At 56.6% G+C, this 26,318-nt stretch overlaps 3 protein-coding genes across 4 annotated transcripts; 1 reads left to right on the top strand and 2 right to left on the bottom strand.

Annotated features, from left to right (window-relative positions):
- The first annotated feature begins 2,111 nt into the window (after positions 1-2,111).
- LOC136113374 (uncharacterized) lies at positions 2,112-4,993 on the top strand. Of its 2 annotated transcripts, XR_011735941.1 has the most exons (12): positions 2,112-2,358; positions 2,537-2,600; positions 2,731-2,904; positions 2,980-3,078; positions 3,194-3,265; positions 3,378-3,437; positions 3,711-3,774; positions 3,987-4,067; positions 4,169-4,250; positions 4,448-4,555; positions 4,629-4,751; positions 4,839-4,993. XR_011735941.1 is itself a non-coding variant. In XM_065858518.2 (11 exons), exons 1-11 carry the CDS (start codon positions 2,252-2,254, stop codon positions 4,642-4,644), a joined length of 927 nt encoding a protein of 308 aa, XP_065714590.2. In that variant the 5' UTR covers positions 2,112-2,251; the 3' UTR covers positions 4,645-4,993. The 2 variants fall into 2 exon arrangements, 1 of the variants encoding a protein (XP_065714590.2); XM_065858518.2 differs by having other exon boundaries at positions 4,629-4,993.
- Positions 4,994-5,206: 213 nt separating this feature from the next.
- Positions 5,207-6,298, bottom strand: TEKTIP1 (tektin bundle interacting protein 1). The gene is made up of 4 exons (XM_065858017.2): positions 6,225-6,298; positions 5,737-5,972; positions 5,434-5,559; positions 5,207-5,349 (listed from the first exon to the last, which is right to left on the bottom strand). Exons 1-4 carry the CDS (start codon positions 6,296-6,298, stop codon positions 5,207-5,209), a joined length of 579 nt encoding a protein of 192 aa, XP_065714089.2.
- Positions 6,299-6,589: 291 nt separating this feature from the next.
- On the bottom strand, positions 6,590-25,941 carry FZR1 (fizzy and cell division cycle 20 related 1). The gene is made up of 14 exons (XM_071799742.1): positions 25,814-25,941; positions 17,189-17,334; positions 16,014-16,139; positions 15,712-15,775; positions 15,183-15,310; positions 14,728-14,810; positions 14,125-14,308; positions 13,861-13,926; positions 13,290-13,392; positions 12,449-12,633; positions 11,355-11,588; positions 11,174-11,278; positions 10,251-10,343; positions 6,590-9,514 (listed from the first exon to the last, which is right to left on the bottom strand). The coding sequence occupies exons 2-14, from the start codon at positions 17,255-17,257 to the stop codon at positions 9,473-9,475; spliced, it is 1,482 nt and encodes a 493-aa protein (XP_071655843.1). The 5' UTR covers positions 17,258-17,334; positions 25,814-25,941; the 3' UTR covers positions 6,590-9,472.
- Between the last annotated feature and the right edge of the window lie 377 nt (positions 25,942-26,318).

The raw sequence follows: 26,318 nt of genomic DNA, 5'->3' as shown, positions 1-26,318 counted from the left end.
GTCTCTTTCCTGGGCCCCTCCCTGCTCAGGTGGGACCCTTAGGCGGGTGGGGACCCCCATGGCTGGGCTGGGGGTGTGCACAAGGACTCGCGGGGGTTTTAACCCCTTCTCCCGTGTTCCTGCGCGGACACGGAGGCGCCAGCCCCGGGGAGGGACGGGCACACGGGGACCGCGACAGGCCCGCAAAATGGCCGCCCTCAACAAGGATGGCGGCTGCGCCCACAAACAAAATGGCTGCCGCGCGACAGCGCTGGAGCCTAATGATTGGTTCCTGGGCGGGTGTCCCGCCTCCTGGGCCCGGGTAGCCAATGGGGACTCTCCTTGCGTTGGCGGGGCCGCTGGCAGCGCCGGGGCCGGGCTCGCTGCGGGTCCGTGGGCGCAGAGCGGGCCCCGCCGCTCCCGGCACCGGCGGCTGTGGCCGCTCTCTCCCCGCCCTCGCTAAGGGGAGCCTGGGGTGGCGGCCAGGCCGCCGCTAACAGCCACGGTCACGCACAGGTGCAGCACCTGCCTCGGGCTCCCTGTGCGCCCTCGCCCGGCCCGGGCTCTGGCCCCCCGCAGGTTGTCACCCGCCCGCCCCCAGCCGTTCGCCGGGGAAATGAGCCGGGCGGGAGGGGCCCGGGTGTGTGTGACTGAGTAACCCGCTGTCAGCCCGGGACGGACGGGCCGCGTGGCCGGGACAGCGTGGCCGGGCCGGGCAGAGCAGGGCTGAGGAGCGGGGCCGCTCCAGCACAGCGGCCGGGGACACCGGCGGGGCCGCGCTGCTCTCCCGGGCCCCGGCTGCGCACCCCGGGGCCGCCTCGGCCCTCCCGAGTCCCGCTCTGCCCGGCCCGGCCCGGCTTCGGCCGCGGGGTGAGCGGGGCTGGGGCTGCGGTTACGGGGCACACGAGCCTTCACCCCCGGGTGCTCGTCCGGCGCTGCATGGCCCCGGCTCTGGAGACACCGCCCGGGCAGCTCTGCCCACTGCAGCCACACGGGTTGTTTGGGGTCAGCCCCGGGGTGCGCAGGTCAGCCCTGTGGGGTGAGGATGTTCCGTGCCCATTTCCACTCCTCGGGCTGCCCCGTGGCGCTGCCGCTGCTGGGAAACGTGGGCTGGTGCCAATGTCACCCGCCAGCGCTTGGCACACCCAAGGGACTCCCCAGGCAGAGCCCCCTGGCCTGTGGGCACGGTGACAGAGCAGCTTCCTGCACCCCACTGGGAGTGGGGCGTGTGTCCTGACACCCCGCGATGCCCGCTTGCCCCTTTGCAGCCCCCGGTGCCCTGGGCTCAGTGGTGTGAGCTCTGACCGGCCCCGGGCTGGCATTTGCTCCGACACCTTCCTGCAAACCTGCTGCGGCCGGTCCCGGCCCCGCCTGCCCGCCCTTCCTCACCAGCCGGAGGAGGAGGAAGAGGAGAAGGCAGCTGCTGACTGGGACAGCTCTGGAAGGAGTGGGAGCGGGACACGGCGCAGGACTCGGGGCGGGAGGGCTGGGCTGTGCCCCCCGGCAGGTACTGCGTGGGGTGAGCAGGAGCTGCCCAGCAAGGGGGCTCTGCTGCCCGCATGTGGGTCTGGCAGAGGAACCCGACTCCTGTCCCCTCTGCAGCCAAGCTGCGTCACCGCTCTGGGGTCCCGGCGTCCACCCTGGGACAGGTGGTCCCCCCTGGCAGCGCAGGCGCCGGCTGGCGGGACAGGGTCCAGGTGGCTCCTGGCACTGGGTTTGGGGCCTGTGTGCCGGGGAGGCCATGGGGACAGGGCTGCGGCTCTTCCAGAGCTCGCTGACACCATGGCAATTGTGCCGCTCCCTGCCGGGCCGCGGAGCAGCAGGCGGGGACCAACCACCGCCCCGCTGCCGGTGCTGCTGCCTCGGGCTGCCGGGCAGGGCTGTGCTGCTGGGGAAACTGAGGCACAGGGCAAGCCGGGGTCTGGCAGAGCTGCGGTGCCTCCGCTCTGCTGCCACTCGCTGCGGAGCTGCTGTGATGGATAGGGGTTGTGCACCCCCAAAAGCTGATCGGGGGGTGCTGGGGGGGCTGCTGAGCAGCTGGATGAGGGGAGCTGGTGCCCCCGCAGCTGTGGGGTTTGTGGGTGATGTGTCACGATGGGGTGAGATGTGCTCATGTCACCGGGTGGGCTTTGCTCTCCTGGTCCTGGCAGGGGCTGGGAGGGACTGGCTGGTGTCAGTGTCACAGGAGCTGCTGTGCTGCAGGGACGGCAGCGTGGGGACCAACCCCCCCAGCCTGTCCCCTCTCCCCAGCAGCGTGTCAGACTCGTCCTTCATGCCGGGGAAGCTGAGGAGGAGCAGGCGGGGGGGGCTGGAGGAGAAGCGATGGCGGAGCCTGGAGGAGCGGGGCAGCGCCTGTCTGGGACAGCCCCTGCTCGCCAGGTGGGTGCTGCACCTCCCCGGGACACGTCCCCGCGCCCCCGCCCTCAGCTCCCCCAGCCCCGCACATCCGTGTCCCCCGGTGCTCCCGCCCGGGTGCGAGGGCGCGATGCCCGGGCCTGTGCGCAGCCAGATCTGCAGGCAGCCCGGCGGCTCAGCCCGGCCTGCTGCTTCCCCTCAGAGCCCGAACCTGTGACCCGCCCTGCAAGGACACAGAAGCAGCTGCGGTGGCCACAGCGCCATTGGTGAGTCTCAGTCACCGTGGTCCCAGCGTGACGTTCTCTGTGGGGACCGTCCTGCGTTCGGCGGATGTGGCAGTGGTGTGGGGTGCCTGTGGTGCCAGGGCTCTGCCCCATGTCCCGGCCTCCCCCACAGCTCAGCAAGCGTGTGGCCGACTACTGCAAAGCCTTTGGGGCGCTCGCCGAGCGGGACGTGCTGCTGGGCTCCTTCTCCTGTGCCTGGCAGAGAGAGGTGCCCTACCGCGGCCACCTCTACATCTCCTCCCGCCACGTCTGCTTCTGCTCCAGCCTCCTGCTCAAGGACATCAAGGTGGGCTGGGGACAGGTGTGGGGGGTACAGCTGGCAGCCAGGGACACAGCGACACTGCCTGGCTCCCCAGCACAGGTGGTGGTCCCTGTTGCCTCCATCTCGGCCCTCAAAAAGACCAACACAGCGCTTCTGGTGCCCAACGCGCTCAGCATCCGCACGACTCAGGGGGAGAAGGTGAGAGAGGGGCCGCGCTGGAGGCAGCTCAGCTGGGGCTGTTCGGGTACCGGAGGCTCTGGGCTGCGACCGAGGGAGCAGCTCTGGTGCGAACCCGCGTGCTGGTCCCTGGCAGTTCCTCTTCGTGTCGCTGCGCCGGCGGGAGGACACGTACCGGCTCCTCAAGTTGGTCTGCGAACACCTGCTGGTACACACTGCACCCGGTGGGAGCCGGGCACGCGGGGGCTCCGTCCCCCACATTGCAGGGCGGTGGGGGGGGCAGTGACCCCCTGCACCCCCCTGCATCTTTCCTTGTCCAGGACAGCGGCTGGAGCTCTCCGGCCTCTCCGAGCACCAGGGAAATCCTTCGGAAGCCCCTAGTAAGGCTGGGAAATGGGCAGCAGGAGGATTTGGGGGAGGCAGACACAGCCCCAGTGCCCTGGGCTGGGACAGGGACAGATGTGGTGGCAGCAGCCCACGCTGCACAGGTGCCTGCCCCACGGGAAGGTTTTTGGGGGTAACATGAGCTTGAAAAGCCCCAGCCTGGGTTGGCACAGACCTCAGGAACTTCAGGGCTGGCCCAAGTCCCACTCGTGTCCCCGTGGCAGGTGCCATGGGGATGTGCACTGTGACTTGGGCTTGTCCTCTTTCAGACCTCGAGCCAGTGGGACCCGGAGCAGAGCACTCCAGAGCCCCACAGCTTCCAGGAGATGCCGGGTGAGCGGCCGCCCTGCCCCCGTGTTCCTGCCCTGCTCACAGCTGGCAGCTCTGCTCCTGCTCCCCAGGCACCTGCGCAGCATCTCCCACAGTACCGGGAGCACAGGATCAGCGCCTTGTGGCCGCATGTGCCCCACTGGACCCCCAGAGCCAACCCCAGTCCCTCCCCTGGGCCCAGGGCCCTCATCAAACATCTCTTGGTTTGCACACAGATGGGCCAAGCCCAATGCCAAAGCAAGAGGAGAACGAGGAGGATGAGGAGGCTGAGGCAGCAGCGCTGGCACTGAGCCATGGTGAGCAGGTGCCCTTGAGAAAGCCGCGCAGGCTCTGGGTGGGTCGGGGAGGGCGACGCTGCTGCGCTGGACCTGGCGCTGACACCACGTCCTCCTGGCAGGGGGACCCCACACTGCACTGGGGGCCTGGACCACGGCGCAGCTGATCTCCCTCAACACCATCCTCCTCCTCTACCTGCTGCTGTGAGTCCCGCTCATGCACCTCGGTGCTTCAGAGCACCCCGGGGTGCCCATCCCCGCTCTCCAGTGTGACACCGGCAGCCCAGGGTTCCCCACTCCCGCTCGGGCACCCTCACTGGCCCAGCCCCTGCGTCCCTAGGGCAGGGGCACAGGTCCCTGTTTGTGCCCAGTGCCCCTGCCTGACAGTGGCCTGTCCCCAGGATGGTGGCCCTGCTGCTGTCCTCGGGGTACATCGGGCTGCGCCTGCTGGAGCTGGAGCAGCAGCTGGCAGCCATGGGGGCTTGGCCAGACCTCGACCCATCGCAGCAGTGAGTGGTGGGGCTGGGGGGCTCTGTCTCCAGCCCGGCAGACAGCCCATCCCCTCCCCCTGCCTTCCCCCAGGTTCAAGATGACTTGAGGCCAGCAGGGACCCAGCCAGCACCACGGCAGCAGCCGACAGGCTCAGGAGCTGCGCCGAGCCTTCCCCTCACCTCTCGGGGAACGGCTGGGGGGGTCCATCACCAGGTGCCTTCCAGCTCCGCCCCCATCCAACATGTCTGGGGAGCCCACGCAGGCTGTGGGGCTCCATCTCGCTCCCCTGTTTCCCCCCAGGAGCAGCTCCCAGGGTGAAGAGAAGCCAGAGGGGCAGGCTGGGCTCTGGCACCCACCACCCCCCTTCGCCCCCCAGAGGGGACAGGCAGAGTGGGCCCAGTGTCAGCCATGGCAGGGACAAAACTATTTTATCAATAAAGATGTGACACCCCAGTTCTGAGGACACTCTGGGTGGGGGGGCCTTGCGCTTCCCCTGCTCTGAGAACAAACGGCTTCCTGATTTGTTGGGACAGGTGCAGGGGTGCTGGGGTTGGGGGTCAGTGACCAGCAGGACCCTGCCAGGCCAGACGCCACAGGATGAGCACCAACCCCTCCCCCCTCTGCCCCCTCCCAGGCACGGGCCAGGCCGGCAGCAGGACCAGCAGCATTTACTGGCGGGTGGACGGCTGGTGGTGGAGGAGGCTCCAGGTGCTGATGTCCTGGGTGGTGGTGGGGGGGCGGCAGAAGGAGAGCGTGGGGACGTAGCTCGAGCTGCCCCCCAGCACCCGAGGGTCCTGGCTGCGGGTGACAACTGGGAGGCAGAGGGGAAGGGGGTGAGGTAGGGACAGCTGGGTGTCCCAGAGCCCCGCAGCCAGCCAGGCCCCCCCGCTCTTACCGTACTCCTTCCCCAGGACGGGCCTCTCCTGCCAGAGGAAAGCTCCCCAGCGGGTGCAGGGTCCCGGGTACGCAGCAGGGACGATGGGGTCCCACCAGGCCACCTCCCGCAAGCGCTGGGCGTAAGCTGGAGGGAAGCACAGCTGGTGGAGCACCCAAAGCAGCCCAAATGCCTTGAGCTCAACCCCACCCTGGGCTTGTTGAGGGGCCCTAGGGCTTCCCACTCACCCCCAAGGTGGGGAAACGGAGGCACTGAGAGCCCCTTGACCCCCTGTGCCATCCCTCCCCAAGGCCAGATCCGTACCTGGGGGCAGGGGGTCCTGCTCCCGCCCCAGGCGCTGGGCCCGCGGCCAGCGGCGCTGGGCGATGCTGGAGTCCAGGCTGTACCAGGGATCCACCACCCGCTCATGGTCGCCGCCGCTCAGCCCCGTGGGCCAGGTCTGCCCCGTGGCGTCCCAGCCCATGGGGGAGGTTTTCCAGCGCAGGGCCTGCTGCAGCACGGGGCCCCGGCGTGGGCCCCACAGCGTCAGGTACTGGTCACTGGGGGTGGGAAGGAGCTGTCAGGGCTGCCAAGTCCTCACCAACAGCACCCCAGGGCCAGGGATGTGCCTGGGGGGGTACAGGGCTGCACAGCACTGGGGGGCCCTTAAAGGCCAGAGATGGGGCTCCCATGCAGATCCTCCCCAGGGAAACTGAGGCACAGCCAGGCTGGGGTGGCTGTGGCCATGGCACAGGGTTCCAGCTCCTGGGGAAGGGGCAGCAGCTTCTCCCCTCCCCGGGCAAGGGTCCCACCTGTACAGGGGCAGCGGGACCCACGCCTCAAGGGTGCCCCGCGGGACCCAGGGTCTGTCCTCCCCCCGCTCCATGGCTGCGCTCCCCTCCGGCTGCCTGAACAGTGCTGGAACCGGTGCTGGAACTGGCACCTGGCAACCACCCCACACCAAGGGGGAGTTCTGAGGGGGGTGCAACAGGGCAGGGGCACCCTGGAGAGGGGGGGGATGCACCTCCCCAGCACCAGGGAAGCAAAGAGGAGCGGGCAGGAGCAATAAACCACAGGCAGGATGTGTGCCGAGAGAGGTGTCTCCAGCGCCAGCTGCTGCGAGGACCCTGGGGACTCGCTGCACCACTCACCTCGCCATGGAAAAGTCCAAGAGCCATAAATTCACAACTTGTTTAATGCCAGTTAAATTGCTTTAACATGGAAAAGTTACAATGCCTTTTTTTTTTCCCAACATATGATGCTTCATGTATAACAACGCCACGAGGTCGCAGACTTTACCACACAAACTCTGGGAGGACCCTTTGCTCAACCCGCCCGCACGGTTCAGCACTTACAGACCACACAGCGCACACACGAGCCAACACCAGCCTTGTCCTGTCCCCACCAAACCGCCACAGCAGCCCCAGCACCGCAGCCCCCGCCTGAGCGAGACCCGGCACAGCCCCAGGGCCAGCACCGCCGCCTGGGAGCTCCGAGGAGCGGAGCAGGGGAAGGAGCCTGTGCCGCGCTGTAACAGCGAAGTTCATCACAACAGCTCCCTCTTGCCAAGCTCATGATCCAACCAGCTCGGCTGCAGATGGGCCACGGCCTGGACATCGCCAGCCCGCCCTGCCAAGGGTGAGGAGAGAGTCAGGGTGAGCCGACCCGCGCCCGAGGCAGCTCCAGAGTGAGAAAAGTGAGAGACGTGGTTTGTGAAAGTCCCTGGCTGGGGAGAGGGCGCGAGGGGCACCGGGAGAGCAGCGAGCACTGAGCTGCGGCACCACCATGCTGCCGCTGTCCTGGCAGCGCCCAGGGCTCCTCTGGGGAACGTGCCCGTGTGCGGGGTGAGAAGCAAAGCCGTCCCTCTGCCCTCCCGCCGCCACCCGTCCCCAGCAGCGCCGCGCTCACCCCGCTCGCTGCCCGGCTCCCTCCACCCGCCCCAGCGTGAAAGCACCGCACGGCTGGGACCTCGTGTCCCACACCTCAACCACCAAATTCTTCCTTGTGGAGAAAGCAGCATCTCCTGGGGGGCTGAATGTCGGGATTCAGGCAGGAGACAATCCACAGCAGACAAGAAAACCCCCAACCACCGCCAGCCCTGGTGAGAACACCCCCGTCACCAGGCTCCGCTGCCCGACGGGGCGATGTCAGCCAGGACAGACACCCGTGACAGACTGCAGCTCGCTCGGCTCATCCTGCACTTCAAACCTGTGAGTCAACTCCGTCATCTGACGGAATTCTAACACCTCCTCAGTGCTCTGCCGTGGTCCTTCGCAACGCTCGGGTTCAGCGGCGACAGTGAGTGTAACAAGCAGTCAGAAGAGGGCTGGGAGCCCACCAGGTGATTTTTACACCGAGCCCCACGCAGCCAGAACTACAATAAAGCGGTTGTGTGGAACTGGGATTGCAGAAACTACATTGAAATTACATTTCAGAGGCAAGTGATGCTGGTGAGAGGATGGGCTGCCAGGGGCCTTGGGCACACCAGCTCCTCCCAGTGCCACCGGTACCTGCGACAGGCAGACCCAGCACCGAGAGCCCGGCGCTGGCGGAGCGGCACACGCGGTCATGGCTGCGGTAACACGGCACCTCGCTGCCCTGCTCCGGCCTCCCACGGCGGATACTGGTGGCACTGGGGAAAGGCAGTTGTGTTCCTACAACCAGCCCTCAGTCTGGCTTCAGGGAAAGGAGGAAAAGAACAAAGAGAAAAGCATCGCCTGTGCACTCTACGGGTCAAGGTCTATATTCACAGCCAGGAAAACCCCAACGAGGGCAGGAAGCAGCAGGCGTGTCCAGGAGCGGGTACAGCGGGGAGAGCGTGGGCACGGGACAGGACAGGCTGCGGCTAAACAGCTTCTCTTTTAATTTAAAGCAACACATACACACAAGTGCTTTGCATCGCATCCCATGGCACTCGGCACACAAGCAGGCACTCTCACCACCTAACTTAAACCAAAGAAACAAACAAAACCCCAACAAACCAAACCAAACATCAACAGGGCCCTGGCTCTGATCTGGAGACTAAAAATCAACACTTCCTCCTTGCTTTAGAGAAAGAGCCCCCGCTCTTGCTCCCGCACGCTGTTGCCCCTTCCAGCCAGAAGAGGCCACGCTCTTTCCAGAGAACACATCCACATGCGTTGTGTTGTTTCTCAAACACATCTGGACTGCTTTTGTCCTGGGGAGGACCCCAGGGGCACCAGCCCATCCGAACGCACCCGGGAGCTCTGCACGCACGGCGCTCGGGTGTTTCTTTCCAAGCCATTGTTTTCCCTCTCCGTTAACTAAAGATCAGTCCAGAACATGCAACAGCAACTTCAGAACTTTCTGAACGCGCTCCCTCCGAGGTGGAGCCTCTTCAAGTCTCCTCCCAAGTTTAGAGCCCAAAAATGTATGTTTGAAGGCAGCTGTCGAACATGCCAACAAAATCAAGCTGTCTTAGGGGAATGATTGTATCGAGTACTACAGTACCTGGTGAACAAAAAAGGAAAATAAGCATTTCTCCAGTTTCTTCGCGTAATGGGGATGGCAGGCTGTAAACAATGCCCTTGGATGACCAGAGAGGCCAAGGCCCGGCCTGGAGTCCAGCCCCTTGCACCAGCTGTATCCCACAAGTCTGGCTGGTCCTGCCTGCAGAGCCGTCCCCCAGCACCGAGGGAGCGGAGCAGCACGTGGAACCTTCCCACAGAGCCAAGGACACGCGCGTCTCTCCCAGGAGGGGAAAACACAGCAGCTGGGATGGCCTCGGTCTGGTCGCAATGGTCCACGTCACGCATTTTCTCCAGTATGAGGGTTGGAGGATGCTGGTTTAACGTTTCTCTTTCACCCCTTTCCCTTTACGCAGGATGAATCCGTAAACCTTTGGCAGTTCCCTCCCCCATCCCAAATACTGCCGAGCGTGGTTGGCAAGCATGTGTTTAATGAGCATCCGCTGGGTCCGTCCTCCAGCCCTCTGGCACTCCCTCCCTCTGGCTGGTGGTCCGGGGTTCCATGCACACCAAGGTAGTGGTCTGATCCTGGTATGCCAGGCTGTTGTCTCCTGGGGCGCAGTGCGGGGGGTTTATCGTATCCTGGTGAAGAGGTTGAGAACGGATACCGACTCCTGCCAAGAGAGGAGAAAGCAGGTGCTGAGTGCTCCACAGCTGCGCTGCAGCATTGCCCCATGGGCTGGGTTTTTTAACAACAACTGTTAATCTGCTGAGCTGTCTCTAGCTCAGCGTTACCAAAGTCCAACACCATAAATATGCCCTCTCTTTTCTCCAGTGGATAACAAGGAGCACAGCAGGCAGTCCCGTGGGAAGCTGCACCCTGACCTGTTGGAAACCTGGGGACAGCTGTCAGTGTTCAGCGCCAGCTCCCGCATTGGGATCTCTGTGCCGCTCTCCGCTGCCCTGCCTGACACGCCAAAAGGCTCTCGGAGCACCTGGGACAACACACTTTGGTGACAGCGAGTTGTCAGTGGCAGCATCCACGAGCCCATTTCCAGCTGAGCCACCACTTCCAGCAGTTTGGGGACAGAAGTCTCCAGAGCCCGGGCAGGTCCCAGCAGGGCCCTTGCTCGGGGTGAGCCCGGGGACACGCTGTGTTCAGAGCTCCGTACCAGCCAGAAGGACCTGCTGCCACACTGCCTTGGGCAACCTTGTATTTCATGTGATGACTACAAATCCCTTTATATCTCAGCAAATTTAACCCCTCCCTGCATCCTGCAGGATATGGTGAAGAAATCAGAGGCATGGCAGCAGAACAGAGCAAACCTGGACTGAATTCACCCCCAAAGGCTGAGCCTCCTGCACGGCCGCAGCCATCCACACCGCAGCCATCCACACCGCCGCCCTTACCTTTGTTGAGCGAGTTTTACTGAAGACGTTCCAGAAGCGCAAGGTCTCATCTCCAGCTCCTGTAACTATGGCCTCCCCATCAGGGGACATTGCCTACGGCCAAGAGAAAACAACCTTCAGCACCTGTTACATTTTTGAGGTTGAAAACAAATCTTCATTGGAATGCAGAAGAGATATTTAACTCTCCTTCCTACTTGGCTGGTGGTGGGAAACCAAACAGCTACCTCTGCTTTCATGTGTCTTACTCAGTCTCAGTGGGTGCCAATTCCAGCATTTGCATCTCACTTTTGCAGCTATGGAACACATGGGTGGAACCATCATAAAAAGGATTCCTGCGTTAAGAAATTCAAGCCATTTGTAATTGAGGCTATTCCTCCCTAGATTATAAATACATGTTAGGGCAGGAAGCGTGATACGACCGGCATTTGCCAGCTCTACTGGTCACTCACATTGGAATCTACCTCACAAAACAGTATCAGCGTAATTATCCTCTCTGTTATGAACCCACTGAGAGCCCTAAGTAACATGAACAAAGCAGGTACGAGATAAAATGTTTGGTGTGGTTAATCCACATTGAATGACAAATTAGGAGGACTGAAAGCATCAAATTCTTCCCCTGCTGGCAGCCACCAGTGAAAGAGTGTACAAGTCTTAAGGGAACAAGAAGAGATGCTTGTGCTTCCTCAGAAGAGCTTTGGCAGGCTTTGTATTCATTAATCAAGCCTCGCATTTCCACAGCAGCAAATCAAAGTATCCCTTGCAGGCAAAGAAACCAGATACAGAGAGTTTTTCATTGCTTGCAGGGCAGCATTCACATCTCTGCCCAGACGCCAGGCAGCTCCCAGTGCCACTGGCACCACAGCCTTGGGGCTCACGCATGTGCAACCAAATAAGCAGCCTATGGAGACATGGCCATCACTTACCAGATATAAGACTCGGTACGAGTGCCCCGTTAGCTTTGCTACTTGAGTTAACGAGGGGTATTTCCAGACGAGAATCTGGTTCTGTGAGTATCCGTGGGTACTCACCTGCAGGGGGAGAGGGAAACATTCATAATGTTTCCTAACAAAGAGAGCTCAGTAGCAGGACTGCGCGGGCACTTACGAGCTCGTTGGCGTGTTTGGACCAGGCCAGGTTGCACACTTGCGAGCCGGTGTCGATGCACTGCAGGGGCTGCCCGGTGAGCGTGTTCCAGAAGCGGATGCAGCGGTCGGCTGTCCCGCCGCCCGAGGCGAGGAGCCCGTGCTGGTGCGGAGACCAGGCGATGGCTTTTACCGCCGCAAGATGCTCAGTGTACTGCTGGACAGGGCTCAGGCTGGAGTGGTTCCAGACGAGGAGCTGGCAGAGAGGAGAGACGTGATCAAACTCACACTGCAGCCATGTGTCCGCAACACCCACAAGCCACAACGTCGCGCTGGGCTGGATGAGGGCGGTTGGGCAACAAGCAGATTTCCCACAGCTCTGCCCGGGCACATGCGGCTCCGCTCTGCACTTGCAGTCCCGAGGGCAGTCCCACCCTGCACCACCAGGAAGCCAACAGTCCTTAAGTTGAACTTGGGAAGCCAAAGATACAGTGTCACTGAACATGAACTCCAACACCTTTGTCTTTATGGCTGTATTATTCTTGAACACATTCAGAAATGTGCTTGAGTTCATTAGGAGGTACTCTGAGCAGGAGGAACTCTCTACAACCGTGCTGTCACACAGACACCGGGCAAACTCACTGCCTAGCAACCCACTCCACAGGGCTCTGAACACTGCTCCTCCACAACAGATGCTTCGTCCATATGGTGCTCAGGGAAGCACAAGTCTGCATTATAGGTATTTCGAACTTATGTAGCTCTAAACTCTGTTTCCTTCTTCATACATAAACATTATTGCAACAAACTTGACTATACGCTACCTAAACAAAGCCAGGAAGTACAGCTTAGCAGTAGCTTGGTTGAACTCAAACCCCTGAGTCAAGCTACAGATTTAATTAGCCAAATACAGAAGCAAAATTAAATTTGCCTTTCTAATTTTATTAGCGAGAGGAGACTGAGTAGAAGCCTAGCGTGATTTATGTCTGGGCACAGTCCAACAACTGAAATAAAACCCCTTTTGGAGAAGATGAATAGCCTTAAAGAAAGGGGGTCTGACACTTCCTCATGAAGATCTAGTGACATTGAGCCCCGCATGACACCTTGGAAGCGCTCTACCTTGTTATCGTTCCCTCCAGAGGCCAGCAGCTGGTGGTCTGTGGACCATTTGAGCCCACAGACCTCCTGCCTGTGGCCCTGGAGCCGCCGCTCGGACTGCAGGGGCGGGGTGCGGATGTCCCGCTGGAGGATCATCCTGTCCCGGCTCCCAGAAGACAGCTGGTCCGCGTTCCACGCCAAGGCACCTGCAGCACAGCAGAGCGGAAAGTCACATTGTGGGAGGATGCGGGAGCGGGCGGGCAGAGCTCACCCGCCACACTGGCCAGGGTTTAAAAAACAAAGGGAAAAAAAACCCAAACCACAACCAGTGCGTACAGACCTCCACTGCCTTAAGTCCTATAATAGTGTACAGAAAAGATTAACCTGCACAAACTTACTGAAGGTATCGCTAATCCCATTTCACAGCACAGGAAAACACAGAAATAGAACTCAGAGGGTGCCTTGACTTTCTGAATGTAACTCCAGTGTTCAGACTCACAACATCTCTGAGCAATAAAAACAGTCACCGCAGAACAAGAGAACTGGAAATCTTCGTAAAGCAGCCTGACTGCAGGGCTGAAACTGGCAGCCGGTGGCAGTGAGAGACCAAGTAACCAAACCTAAAACACCTCAGACATGGAGGAAACACCTGCTGCAACCCTCAAACAGCACCACACCCAAGATGAGAACACCACGATCACTACATGATAATATTTTGAAGGCTGCTCAAGACATAGCGGGGGATAAATACCAAGTCTGGTACTTTTGGGGTTTGCTATTTCAAGCAGATCCCTCGCTCACAAGGAGAAGTTCAGTCACGAAGAAACCAAACGCGTGAAACCTCTGCCTCCCGCCTCCTTACCCACTCTGGCGGTGTGCCCCTCCAGCATGGAGAGCTTCTTTCCGGCAGCCGCATCCCAGATCTGTACAAAGCCCTTGTGAGTGCCAACTGCTACCAGGTTCCCCTGGACAAAGAGAAAACCACGATCAGTAATGCCAGAAGTAAAGGCAGACGTGAAACAAAAGCTAGAAGCTGATGAAAAGACCCTATAAATCCCACAAGATGGAAAGTATCCAGAATTCTTCCATCTTGCATCTTTTCCCTACTGGGAGGGCCAAGCGGCCTGGCTGGAATATGTTTATTGTCACATTTTATTGTCAATAGCGGGAAAAGGAAAGTGTTTCTTTCTCCCTTCCACACCTCTTAGCAAATGGCTCCAGAACCTCACAGTACAGGAGGTTGCTCTCTATCCCCTCTCATTTAGCAGAGAACAACAGTGCAGACAGGAAAGCACAACTGGTTTGTGATGCACACAGGGAGTTTGGGGAAATACGAGGAAAATAACCCAAGAAGTTAAAACGTGAGGAAGAGCTACACGGCTACGGTGACAGCGCCTGAACTCCCCTGTCACTGGTGGCACTGTTATACTGACCCGTTCCGACCAGCCCACAGACGTTACAGAATCTCCTTCCACAGAGAGATCGCACAGGCGGGTTACCTTGAAAGGAGGACAGGATGGAATAAGAGACAGTCGTCATTGTCACATCAAACTATTGGCTGTCTCAGACAGTTTGGGACAGAGCATCACACGTGCTGAATCCCCACACAGCACGTCCCACAGCTCTGCAAGACGCTACAGCTGGAACAGACTGACAGCAACAGGTATTTCGCTCTCCAGACCCCGAGGATCGTTTACCTGGCTGGTACAAGCACTCCACAGGTAAACACAAGTCCCAAGGCCAACGCTGAGGACGTTAAGAGAGGACCAGTCCACCAGGTTCAGGTAGAAGTCGTCCTGCAGCTCTGGGGCATCCAGCACTTTGAAAGGAATCTTCGAGATTTTCCGCGTTGGTTTTCGAGGTGATCTTAACAGCTTCTGACTGTTTACAAAAACAGATAGAAAAACAACTACAGGATCTCACACATCGGAGCAGATGGCAGACAGATGTAGCCACTCCTTAAAGCATGCCTGCATGCCTATGGAAAAGCACAAAGAGGCTGCTAAATTCTTTCCAGCAGGTAAGGCTGGAAGGAATTAGGTTCTGCTTCTATAAAGGAGCTAGGGAGCAAAAAGCTAAACTGACTACTGAAAGCTGGCCAAGGCATGTTAAGTATCTATAGGCAGGCTGGGCACCTGCAGATATTCTTAGAACTTGACTGTCCCTACTTATTATCTCCCCAGATTTCCAAAACCAATTCACATCACAATTTTGGGTGCCTTAGGAAGAAGCCCTAGCAAAGCCCACAGGGTCCTCTGTCCCAAGCCTCCTGTTCCCGCAGCCTGCAGAACCAGTGTTACCTTTTGTTGCTGACAGGAGACAGGGAATACGGTGAGACCTCGTTGCCATCATCTGGACTGGAGCGCTTTGTGCTGAGCGAATACTGCATAAAGAAAAGACATCTAATGAGAACTGGGCATGCCCAAGGCCAGGGGAGCGCTCCCAACACACACTGGTGTCCGATGCCAGATTTTCCAGACTTTTCAGTTCCTCCCTTTGCCAGGTGCTCTGTAACCATACTAAAGTCCAAAACCCTTGGTTCCAGCTCAGCTTCCCTGCCAGTACAGAAATAGGAAGCGTATAGCTGGCTGCAGATATTTATGTTCTTTTTACAGGCCACTAAATGTTGTTCTCAACAGCTTATCCTAGGCCACAACACTGTCTCACGTGCACTACAGCTCAGCAGAACCGTGCGCTTTGTTCAGTGATGCACATGTGTCACCTCCATTGGTTTAATGCAAAGTAACCAACTTACAGTGAAGAGCGACTTCTTCTCCGGGGTGGATGGCTGCAGCCTCCTGTCCTCTGTCTGTGGGTCTTGCACCTTCTCAATCCCTGCTCCTAAGAGTTCATTCTTCAGCAAGGCAGAGTAGGCAAGGCCATCTGCAAACCCAGACAAGTGGTCAGGCAGAGAATTCAGAAGCAGCAAACAGGTCTGCAGGGGGTGGCAGGACCAAAGTTGTACATTCACAGGGCCTCTTCATAAGCCTGGGTCCTCAGTTTGGAACTGAGATTAGCAGCAAGCTTCCCCTCCCTCCACTCCATCAGGGAAGCGCTTCCATGTCACAATAAATCAAGGGATACAAATAGCCTCTTGCTTCCCAGACATTCGTCAGAAGCCTGTTGAGCTGAGCTGGTTTTCACTCTCGTGATGTGGGAATTTCCTAGAACACCAGCACCAGCTTTCGCACGAGCACAACGGTGCTGGCGTTCCCTTGATTTCCAAACTCCCAAATGGTCTGAAGTAAAAGCTACAGGGCGGCACAAGTGGTAGGCGGTCTCACCTTTGCCATTGTCCGATGTAGCGTCCTTTGCTTTTCTGTTCTGACTTGGTGACTTTTCATTTTCCTGAAATGGAGAAACATGCTATCACCGTACAGAAACTTCACGATACACGGTATAAATAATGAAGGTGGCTCCTGGACCACAGGGGCAGCCTGTTTGAAGACAAGCATTCACGGGAACTCCACAGGGACAGCAGAAAACCATGGTGCAGAAGATAAGCAGAGCGATTATGCTGGCCAAACCAAAATGCACCATTTCCTCAGTTCCAAGACTGAGCTACAGGAAAGTGAGCAAAACTTACATTTATTCTGTGGAAGTTGATGCTCCAGTTGGCCCCAGCTCTTGAGGGAATGAATCTGTCACCATGCTTGCTAGGAGAAGACATTGGAGAATTGGAAGGTGTCAGGGTTCTTCTCATCTCTGATACCTGAATAGAAGAATAAAAGACACACACAAGAAGTGTGTGATCACAGCAGGGTTCTGAGAAACATCAATGAGGTCTTGCTAAAGCCGAATATGCCTAAGCAGAAGAGCCAAGCATTAGTTTATCCCCTTAGCAGAAAAAAGTAAACCAGAGTCCAACTGTCACAGGAACTTCTGTCAAAAGAAGCAATTAAACAGTTTCTTTCTCTCTGCTCCTTCACATGCTGACACTGTCAAAACGAACGCACGGAAGGCTGGAGGGGGCAGATTGCTTGCAGGGCGAGCAGCAGATCCCTCGACTGTAATCACATGGTTTTTCATAGAAAAATTCATGTTGGAAAGAGGCTAATTTCTAAGCTACATTGAAGGTCACAGCCTTGTCCCATTGAGTTTTCAGCATCTCCAGGGACAACGACCCCACAAGTTCCCTGTTGCGGTGTTTGGATGCCCTCACTGTGAACGTTCTTTCCCAATATCTAACTGGAATTCCTCCTGTTGCAGCTCGTGTCCATCGCCTCTAAGCCTTCCACTGTGTACCTCTGGAGAGACCGAGTCCATTTCCTCCATAACCACCCACCAGGTAGTTGAAAGGCACAATGTCATCCCCCCCAAGCCTCATCTTCTCCAGGCCGAGCAACAGGTCCCAGCATCTTCCTGATCCAGCTCCCATCATCTCGGTGGCCTCCACCAGCCTTGCTCTATCTCCTCAAGGCCTATGATCCACTGGTTTGTTTGCCCCTAAATTTTTCCATTCCACATGTACTTACTGAGATTATTTAGTAAAAAGGTATTACAGAGCCACACTAAAATATCTTAACTCCTTTTCGCAACCTGAGCTGAGTTTATCTATTCTAAAGCTTTGTTGAAGTCGAGTTATTTGGTTACTTGTAGAACAGCTCAGGAACTCACACCTGCTCATGGCCCAACACAGGACTCCAGTTTGCTTCAAAGAGGTCCCATATCCTTCAAAAGCTCAAGTGAGAACAGCCACAGGCAACACAGACAACTGAACAGTCAGACTAAGACAGTTTAGCATGGCCTGTTGGTACTTACGCAAGGCATCGTGTTTTCATTCTGTATGTTGATTTGGCGCAGGAGACGTCTCTCGTAATCCTGGTCCATGGTGGAAAGCAGAGGGACTGGGGAGCTCAGAAGGCTCAGGAATTTATGTTCATTAAGTCCAACCAGTAATTGGTCTGCTGCAACACACAGGGGGAGAAAAACACTGATAAACACCCCTTCAGAGAGAAGCTGCCTCTTCAGAATCTCCTAAAGTGCTTTCAACTTGAGACCATTTTCCTGCCCAGAGCACTGGTACCGCGCTGGTGTGACACAGCGCAGGGCCGCGCACGGCGCGCTTTGCTGCACTCCTGCCCTCGCTCGCTCACTCTCAAGCACCTTGTGTCTGACAGGACCTCAGAGCAGCCACCTCAACCAGAGCAGAGACCACGACACCGGACACCAGCGCAGCCTGGCAAAGCCGCCCCCAGGTGCCCCCCAGCAGCAGCACCCCCAGCGCAATGAACCAGCAGGGGCACTCGGAGCCGCGTTGGAAGGATCGCAGACGTTCAGTGTCACACGCTGCAGGAACACAGGCAGCGATGGAGCAGGTGCCCCTGGGTTAACGTTACCCGCCTGATGCCCACGCTGTCCCAAATATTCCTCCTGGCCAGCACAACGCCAGCTCTCCTATGCCTACACAGTCTGTAAGCAATGGTAAGCATCTTTAAGTATATGTTTTAGGAGAGGGCAGCTTCATAGCCTGGATTTGGCTGGCTAAACTACAACATGCATCAATAAAAGAATTAGCTATTGCTTCTGCAGGGATGTGGAGTCCCAGCCCATCTCTGAGCTCTGAAGGGCACAAACCAGCATCGTCAAGTTGCCCAGGGGAGGCTGAGGTTGGATCTGGGGAACAATTTCTTCCCCAAAGGGCTGTGGGGCATTGGAACAGGCTGCCCAGGGCAGTGCTGGAGTCACCATCCCTGGAGGGTTGGACAGACAGACATGAGGTTCTCAGGACACGGGGCAGTGCTGGAGTTGGAAATGCCGGGTTAATGGTTGGACTTGATGATCTTAAAGGTCTTTTCCAACCTAAATGATTCTGTGATTCCACCCGTGCCCGGCCCCGACTCACACACACCTCATACTTTGTCCACAGCTCACGCTGACACAGAAATGTCAGCGCGGAGGAGACGTGCCAAGCTGGTCTTTCCACCAAAATAAATCTCTCCAGAGGGAAAAATGGAATCTAACACGCACGCCACACAAAAAAATCCCCACAATACACAGGCATCTGGAAGCTGTGCAGAATGGAAAGGGATTTTCATTCGCCGTTATTGTATAAACACTTACAGCATCTGGCCGGCATCCCAGCTGCACAAATGGAGCTGCCTCAAGATCCAAACTTGTGGCAGAATGCGGGCGGCAGCGCACACAGAGGGCTGGGGACACTGCCACGTCCAGCGCCGGCACAAGCCACTCCGGCTCCCTCCGGGTACAGAAGGGTTTGCTGAAGAGGTTTCCTTACCTCCAAGAACAGAAAACATACCCAGGGTCTACCGGGAAAAAATTGGCAAGTTCCCAAGCCAAGAGGGGCACAGCAGCACAAGCTGTAATCCAGCGAGACGTGACCAAGTATGACAATACTCTCTGTTAGCCTGCGGTTGAGATAAAGCACGCACGTGTGGACTAGCCAGCTGTCAGCCAGCACAGCTCCTTTCCTTGCACCTGAGCCACCGGTTAGTACTGAGACTTGGGCTTCTTACAAACGCTGGGATGCAGAGGCCTTTCCTTCCCTGCCATTAACAAACCAACACTTTTCCAGGAGCATCCCCGAAGCAGACGGTGCCGAGCGGATCCTGAGCACACCTGCTCACCCCTGCCACCCCTTCCTCCTCCACGCTTTTCCCTTTCTCATTTAATACACTTCTCCCATATGTTCTTTCACAGGCAAAACTGGAGAAAGCTGCCAAATTTAACAGTAATCAGCTTCCAGCAAATGAAGAGTCAGAGACGGCAGCATTGTGATGGAAAAGTCAGAAGAGTCTGGGGTGTTATTAACGAAGGAGGTTAAAAAAATACAGCATATCCCACATCAAACACCCTCCCTCCTCCTGCAGTTTACTCACCACTGTCCTATCTACCCGTGATCTTCCAAACATACTGCGAGGTTAACAGGACCTCTCAAACCAGGCATTTCAGGAAAATGCCTTTCTCCCACACCCCTTCCTTTTCAATTATTTTTTTAACACCACGAATAAGAGAGATGAGGTTGTGGAGCCCGCAGGAGGAGCATGATCAGCTGGGAAGGGACCTCTAAAAACAGCTCCGGGGGTTCGTGAGAGATCCAGACCCAGTTACACAGCAGCGTGACCATTAACTCTGATGTGAAACATTCGCCTTCAGAGCTTTGCATGTGAGCTCCTATCTGCACAAATTTCAACTACAACTCCTAATGATGAACACAGCATCCACAGAGCAAACAACAGAACATGGCAGCAATAGTAATAAGACCCAAACAACTTTTTCAGGCTTTAGATGCTTCAAAATAAAGCATCAACAGAACACGAATTGTGTTTGAATTACCAAGACATCCTCTGCCCGCTTGGGCCCTGTCAAAATTTGGAAGCACATTCAGTTTCTACAATTCAAAGTTCTCCTGCCTTTGGTATTCTCGGCGTCTCTCACGTTTAACACAATTACCTTCCAGTTTTAAGAAGGGCAAAATGATTTATAGACCAGAAAGAGGTCAGGACCCGTCCAGCTCCTGCTCTGCTCGGATGGGCCGGGGCTCGAACCGACAGAGCCCGCGCAGCCTGGGCTTGTGACCCCGACTTCAGCCCTTGCTGAACACAGCCCAAGAGGCACAGGCTGCCCCGCAAACAGAGAACCCACTTTGCCAAACACTGCACTCATTTCCCTGCCAACCCCGGCGTTCTGCACGCTGGCGCATTAAAAACAGATCCATACTGAGAAACAGAACACAACAAACAGAAACAAACAACATTTCGGTGTCTGAACACATGAAGGTAGAATGAATTAAAAGAACAAAGCGCACTTGTTCAGCACCGTAACTTTACCGAGAAGTATTTTTCTTAAAATAATGTGAACTGTGATAAAATCCAGCCATTCAAAGACAGGACATAAAGTGCATGAAGGGAACAAAGTCAGTCAGGATACAAATTCTTCCCTGGGAACCAAAAAAACTCCACCAAAACCCCACCTTTCTATTCCAAGCGTAACTACAGAGCTAGTAACAAACAGCACTCAAAACGCACACGTAACACAGGGAGCTCCTCAAGATCTTTCATTTCTTCAACTAAAAGAGAACATGCAGCCAGCTGCTCCCAGCCCTCCTGGCCAAGCCTTTCGCACTCGCTCGGGGGAAATGAGAGCCCACCGCCTCTCACAGACAAATCCAGAGTCACCCAAACCAAAGATGTTCTCTTCTCTTGGGGTCTGTACTTACAGGAACAGCTTTTGAGGTAAAACCACGTCATTACTCAGGTGCTGAACATGTACAAGCTCTCAGAAAGAACTCTGTGCTTTCCCACGTGGAAAAGGATGGAGTGAAAAACACTTAGCCCTCTAAGCCATGAGCAGCAGGGTTTGGAATCGAACCCGGACGTGCTGCTTCCCCAAAGCCAAAGTTCTCATTTTCCAATGTTTTACCTAAAACCCAACACGGTAAAGGTCTCAGCTGGCTGCAGCAAAGGCATCTGTCCGTCTGTCCGTCCGTGTGCAACCCCTGCCCCATGTGGCTCGCCCGGGTGACAGAAAACCAACCGGGGCCCAAAGGGCAGAGGTTTTTCGGCTGGTCCAGTAAGCAGCACCTCAACCTGGAATATTGTCAAAGTGTTTCCAGTAATAGATTCTTCTATTTCTCACACTTTTGAACACATTGTAAGGAAAAAAAGAAAGTTAAAACATGGCATTTTTGGTGTGTAACAGCCAAGGCTGTTACAAACGCATCAGGACGCTAAGGCAGCCGGGGACAGGCAGCGAGACCCTCTGCTCGGGCCAGCCTGGAGCAGAGCTCGTCCACACTTAACCCAGCGGAGCAGAGTTTACGTATTATGCCAAACTACCAATTCTTCGAAGTAACCAGCCACCTCTCAAACAGCAGAACAAAAACCTAGAGCCTCCTCTAAGTTCTTCAATATTGACCTTTTTAAAGCTACAAGTATGTGCTTATCCAGCAATTCACTAAGGTACAAGCGTGAAAAGCATTTATAAAATGAACCATATACAAAAGTAACCCCTATATAATACAATGGGAGGAGGTAAAACTTTATTTCAACGCTAAATATAAACTTTGTTGCCGCTCACTCAAGGCTTGTTCACAGGGAGGTATTGCAGGGACCACCCTCCCAGCAGGGACAGTGCCGTGGTGACAGTGTCCGGTGACAGACTCCACCCTCAAACCAAGGCTGCAGAGATTCAACACTCCACCACCAGACCAAGACGCTGTGTTACTGCAAGAACCACCGTGTGGCATCACTGTATTTTAGAGTGTAACATGCAGGTGACCACTGAAGATCCTGCAAAAATCCCCCCTTTCCAAAGCACCCCGCAAACCAGCACCCCGTGCGCCGGGAACGCGCAGGCTCCTTCGTACGCTCGCTGCGGCTCTAGAACGCCCTTCTTCCAAAAACACCAACTTTTCAGTGAGCAGCAACAGGCGCAAACTGAATTTAAGTTGGATTTGAAAGGCAAAGCGGTTCAAAGGTGGAGCCAAGACGGTGTCTTCATCTCCTGCCTGCACTCGCGCCTCTGGTCGTCACAGGAACACGAGAAGCGCGAGATGCTGCGGTTCAGCCGGAGTGCGAAGCTCCATGCACCGCCCCGCGCGCTCCTCACCGCGGGGTGGGAAACATCACCTGTAATTCAGATTGCAGGTGACAAACCTTTGGACTTCCGGCAACTCACCACATCTCCACCTGCGCTCACCGAACAGCTACAAGACTCCTCACAGCGCTTTGGGGGCTTCTGAAGCCGATTTCAGGTTTTGCGGCTCCCCTTCTAAAGCACTGTGCAGTGCTACTGAGACAGAGGGACCCTGAGCAGCAAACCGCGGGGCAGCAGCGCTGTTTTGGATCCTCGGGCTGCAGAGCCCTGCAGGAGCCTGTGCGAGCTGAGGATGAGGAATTGAGCACAGAGAGCTCTGCACAGGGCACGGACTTTCATGTGAGAGCAGAAACTCAGGGTTGTAACGCTATCAGGGAACAGCAAAATCTCTGCCTTTGGAAGAGCCTTTACTAAAAATAAACACCCCTCCACTAATAAATCTTCTCAGCACAGCATTACAGGCCCAGAAGTTTTTCAGTAGGATTTTCATACACAAAATAGTTGTTCATCCGAGGAGAATGCCACAGAAGTGTAGCAAGAACATCATTATTGCTGCCTCTTTTAAATGGATGCTGCTCAGGTATTGCCATCGCTTTCAGGAGAGATGTTTTTCCTAAACCCTCCTTCTCTCCACAACCGGCAGAAAACCAGGGAAGCTGACAGAGCCGAGTCTCAAAGACAAGTCCATTTTCAGCTGTTCAGCTCCAGACTCAAATACAAGTTACGGCAGATGGCAGAGCTCAGGCTGCCAGAGCAGCAGCCCCCAGCTGCGCAGTCACCAAGTTTGCTTCTGCCAGCTTTTAATAAGTTAGGAGAATGGTAGGTTTGTTAGTTTACCTTCCTAGATGCCGTTTTCATTCAATACATACCTCACTGCAGCGTACAGCCTGCTAGGAGCACAGAGTTTGTCTAAGTAGACACGACATCCATGTACTCAGCAGGGGATTTCTCAGAAACCCATCACCATTAAAACCCTTTTTATTGCCTGAAGGTAGTGATTATTTCACCTTTTCACTGTGCTGCTCCATAAATAAGAGGGCCACACCTGCTCCCAGGAAATCTGAAATGAAGTACAAAGTCTCCAGTAGCACAGGAAGCCATACAGAGTGCGCAAGCCCGACGTGTGCTCGGTGAGGGGTCACCCCGTGGCACCTGGCCTGCAGGTCAAAGGCAAACTCTAATTAACAGAAAGTCTTGGAAGAGATTCATCTGTTATGAAAGCAAAACAAACAAGATGCAGCAGAAAACAAAACAAAACAACTACTCTCCCATTTTAGAGATGCAATAATTAGCAAAGGTACCTAGGTTACACAGCATTCGAACACCGGATCCTTTCTGGCTGTTACACAAACTTGGGTCAGGCTCTAAAGGCTGAGTTAAAGATCAGGTTCTGCTCTGACAGATCGTGCTTGAGAAACACCAAGCGCTGAACAAGTTCTGCTGCTGCTGTTTGCTCGGCAGCTCCTGCGGGTGTCAGGGACAGGTTCCTGCCGGCTGTGCCGTCACGCTCGGGCAGAGCGGGCACAGAGCACTCGCTGGAGAACAACCATACGCTGGGGAAGGAGCTGGGTACTGGACAACGAGGGGAGATGCATTAACCTCGCTATGTTCTGCTCTGAGATTCGACCTCAGTCCGTGAGGCAGCCGGACGGATCCGCCAGGACACGGTGATCGCTCCTGACTCACACGGTAGAGGGAGCGATCAAAAAACCATCCAGTTCCTGCACCGAACTGCCCCAGGACCCCAGGGCCCTGCAGAGCCGCCGGCTGGGGAGGCACAGGGCAAGTCACAGCAGCGGCGTGTCTGTCCCCATCGTCACCCCACGGCAGCTTTCCCCACAAAAACACAAGTCACTGGACAGACGGGAGCAACAGATGTTCTGCTTTTGGATGCTCGTCAACCAGCATACGATGGTACGTGTTTTGGGATTACCTACAAGATATTCACTTTTTTTTCTTCTTTTCCTGCATACTGCAAGGTGTTCAATAAGAAGGAAATGAGGACAGGCAGTGTGAAGTACTTGGACCTTAGGGGCACAGGGCCTAAGGGCGGAATTTTTCCATTCTATACTCAAAAAGGACTTAGGAGAGAAGCACAAGAGAAAGGCTGCTATATGCATTCTGTAACACTTCACAGAACCTTCAGGGCTTTCGGTTTGGGGTTTTTTAGTAGTTTATAAGCTTTGTCTGAGCACAGCAAGTTTTCACAAAGCTACCAACTTTAATAACATTCAGTTTCCCTTCAGAAACATAAAAAATTCACAGAATACAGTTGCCTGATTATCTTACACACCAAAACAGAGCACAATCAGCTAAGAGTACCAGCTCTACATAAAAAGGTCTGCTTTATCAGAGCTCTGATCAGAAGTCAGCGCACTGAAAGCCAGGACTAAAAACTCCCCAGCAACCCTGCCCATGGAGCTTTCCTGAGAAGGACAAGCAGTTCACAAGTTTGCTTCATCATTACACTTAAGCTACTGAAGGTGCAATGGTGCACCTGGTCAACACACAAAAGGTCATAGAAAATGCAGCAGTTTCAGCCAACAGACCCAGAAAATTCTGCTTCTGTAGTAAGAATAATAATAATAACAATCAGTCTTTAATATGAGATGATGTTGCCAGCAGCAGAAGAACCTTTGGCACAAACACTGGGCCAGAATCACTAAACACACCAACTCAGTAAGAAGCAGCACTTTACAACAAAATGAGCACAACGCCTTCAAGAGAGCTGCAAATCAAGGAAATAAAGCCTAAGACACCTTCGACGGATAACTCCAAGCTGACCTAACCTGACCACGCTCCAATGACTCCTCCAGTAGAACGTTTTCCCTCGCCGCTGTGGAGGATGCTCAGTTGGGACTTTACGACCTCGAGCCTGTAACTCGCTGAATGTGCGCACTGCTTCCATTTGTGAGATGTCAACAACACATGAAAAAAAACCCCAAAACTAATGCAAGACACAGTGATATTAAGCTCCCTCAGACCCCCAAAAGCCACGGAATGGACATAGGCACATCACCAACTTGTGCTGCACATAAGTGGCTGCTTATGAAAGTTTCTGTTGCCACTTGGTAGCTCCCTTTAGTGCTACAGACCACAGCACAAAAATCTCAGCTACCATGCACAGTATCAATTCGATCAAGAAATTAAGAACTGGCAAAGACGGAGCAGCTGAGCAAGCCCCTGGCTCACATCACACCTTTCCAGATCAGCTCAGGGTGCGCTGATCGAATAAAGGAGCTATGGCCAGAGCCTCCAGCCGCTCTGGACAGACATAGGGACAGAACCGCCCGGGTCCGGCTGCATCGTGTCCGTTAAGAAACGCGTCTGATGCGAAGGAGCGCTGATGCACACGGGTCTGCGCGGCGGCTGTGCCGGTAACCGGAGCCCCTGGGCCAGCGCAGCGCCAGGGCTGCGGTGATGAGCAGAGGTCAGGGCCCATCCCGCCAGGTCTGACCAAGCACCGCGCACGGCGATCGGTGCTCCCGAGAGCGCGGGCACCGCTCGCCCTCCGCCGGCAGCTCTGGACGCGGGGCAGCCCCGCAGGCCGGGAAGCGCTGACCCGCCCGAGCCAGCACCCCCAGCGGTGTCCGCGGAGGGACGGCAGCCCCAGCCGGGCTCCGAGCGCCGCCGGGCAACGGCTGTTCCAGCCCCGCAGCTGGGCCCGCCCCGCCCGGCCCCTCCACCGGCCGGCCCAGCTCGGCCCAGCCCAGCCCGGCCGGGGCCCACAGACCCGCGCCCCCAGGGAAAAGGGCAGGGGCCGGCAGGGTCCAGCCGCAACCCGGCCCAGTGCAGCCGAGCCCCGCGGTGACACCGGCCCCGCTGTACCTGCCCGCCCGGCCGGCCCAGCACGGCCCGGCCCCGCTCCGCCTCCTCCTGTCAGTCTCCGCCGGCCCCAGCGCTTCCCAATATGGCGGCCGCCCCGGCCCGCCGGCCCCGCCCCCGCGTGCGGCACGACGGGAGTCGCCCCGCTCCCCGTTCAAATCAATACAGGAAGCGCAGCGCGCGGCGCCATGGCAACGGCCGCGGGCCGGGGCCGTGACGTCATCTCTCAGCACACTGACGTCATGGCGGCGGGAGCCTCCCCGGGGCGGAGCGGCAGCGGGCGCTGGGCTGCCGGCCGGGCCGGGCCGGGCCGCTGCTGCGGCCGGTGCAGGCTCCGGGCCCTGCAGGAGCCCAGCGCACAGCGCAGGGCTGGTTCGGCAGGAGGCCGCGGTGCCCGGCTGCCTCCCACCGCACAGCCACTCCCGGCGCAGCCCTGCCCGGCCGGAGCTGGCACCAGAGCTGGGGTGATGGCCACGGCCTGGGGAGGGGAGCAAGCACAGCCCTTAGC

Source organism: Patagioenas fasciata, chromosome 27 (assembly GCF_037038585.1).
Source record: "Patagioenas fasciata isolate bPatFas1 chromosome 27, bPatFas1.hap1, whole genome shotgun sequence".
NCBI classification, from domain to species: domain Eukaryota; kingdom Metazoa; phylum Chordata; class Aves; order Columbiformes; family Columbidae; genus Patagioenas; species Patagioenas fasciata.
Note: the sequence above shows the minus strand (reverse complement) of the source record. Positions and strands in the feature narration are given on the sequence as shown.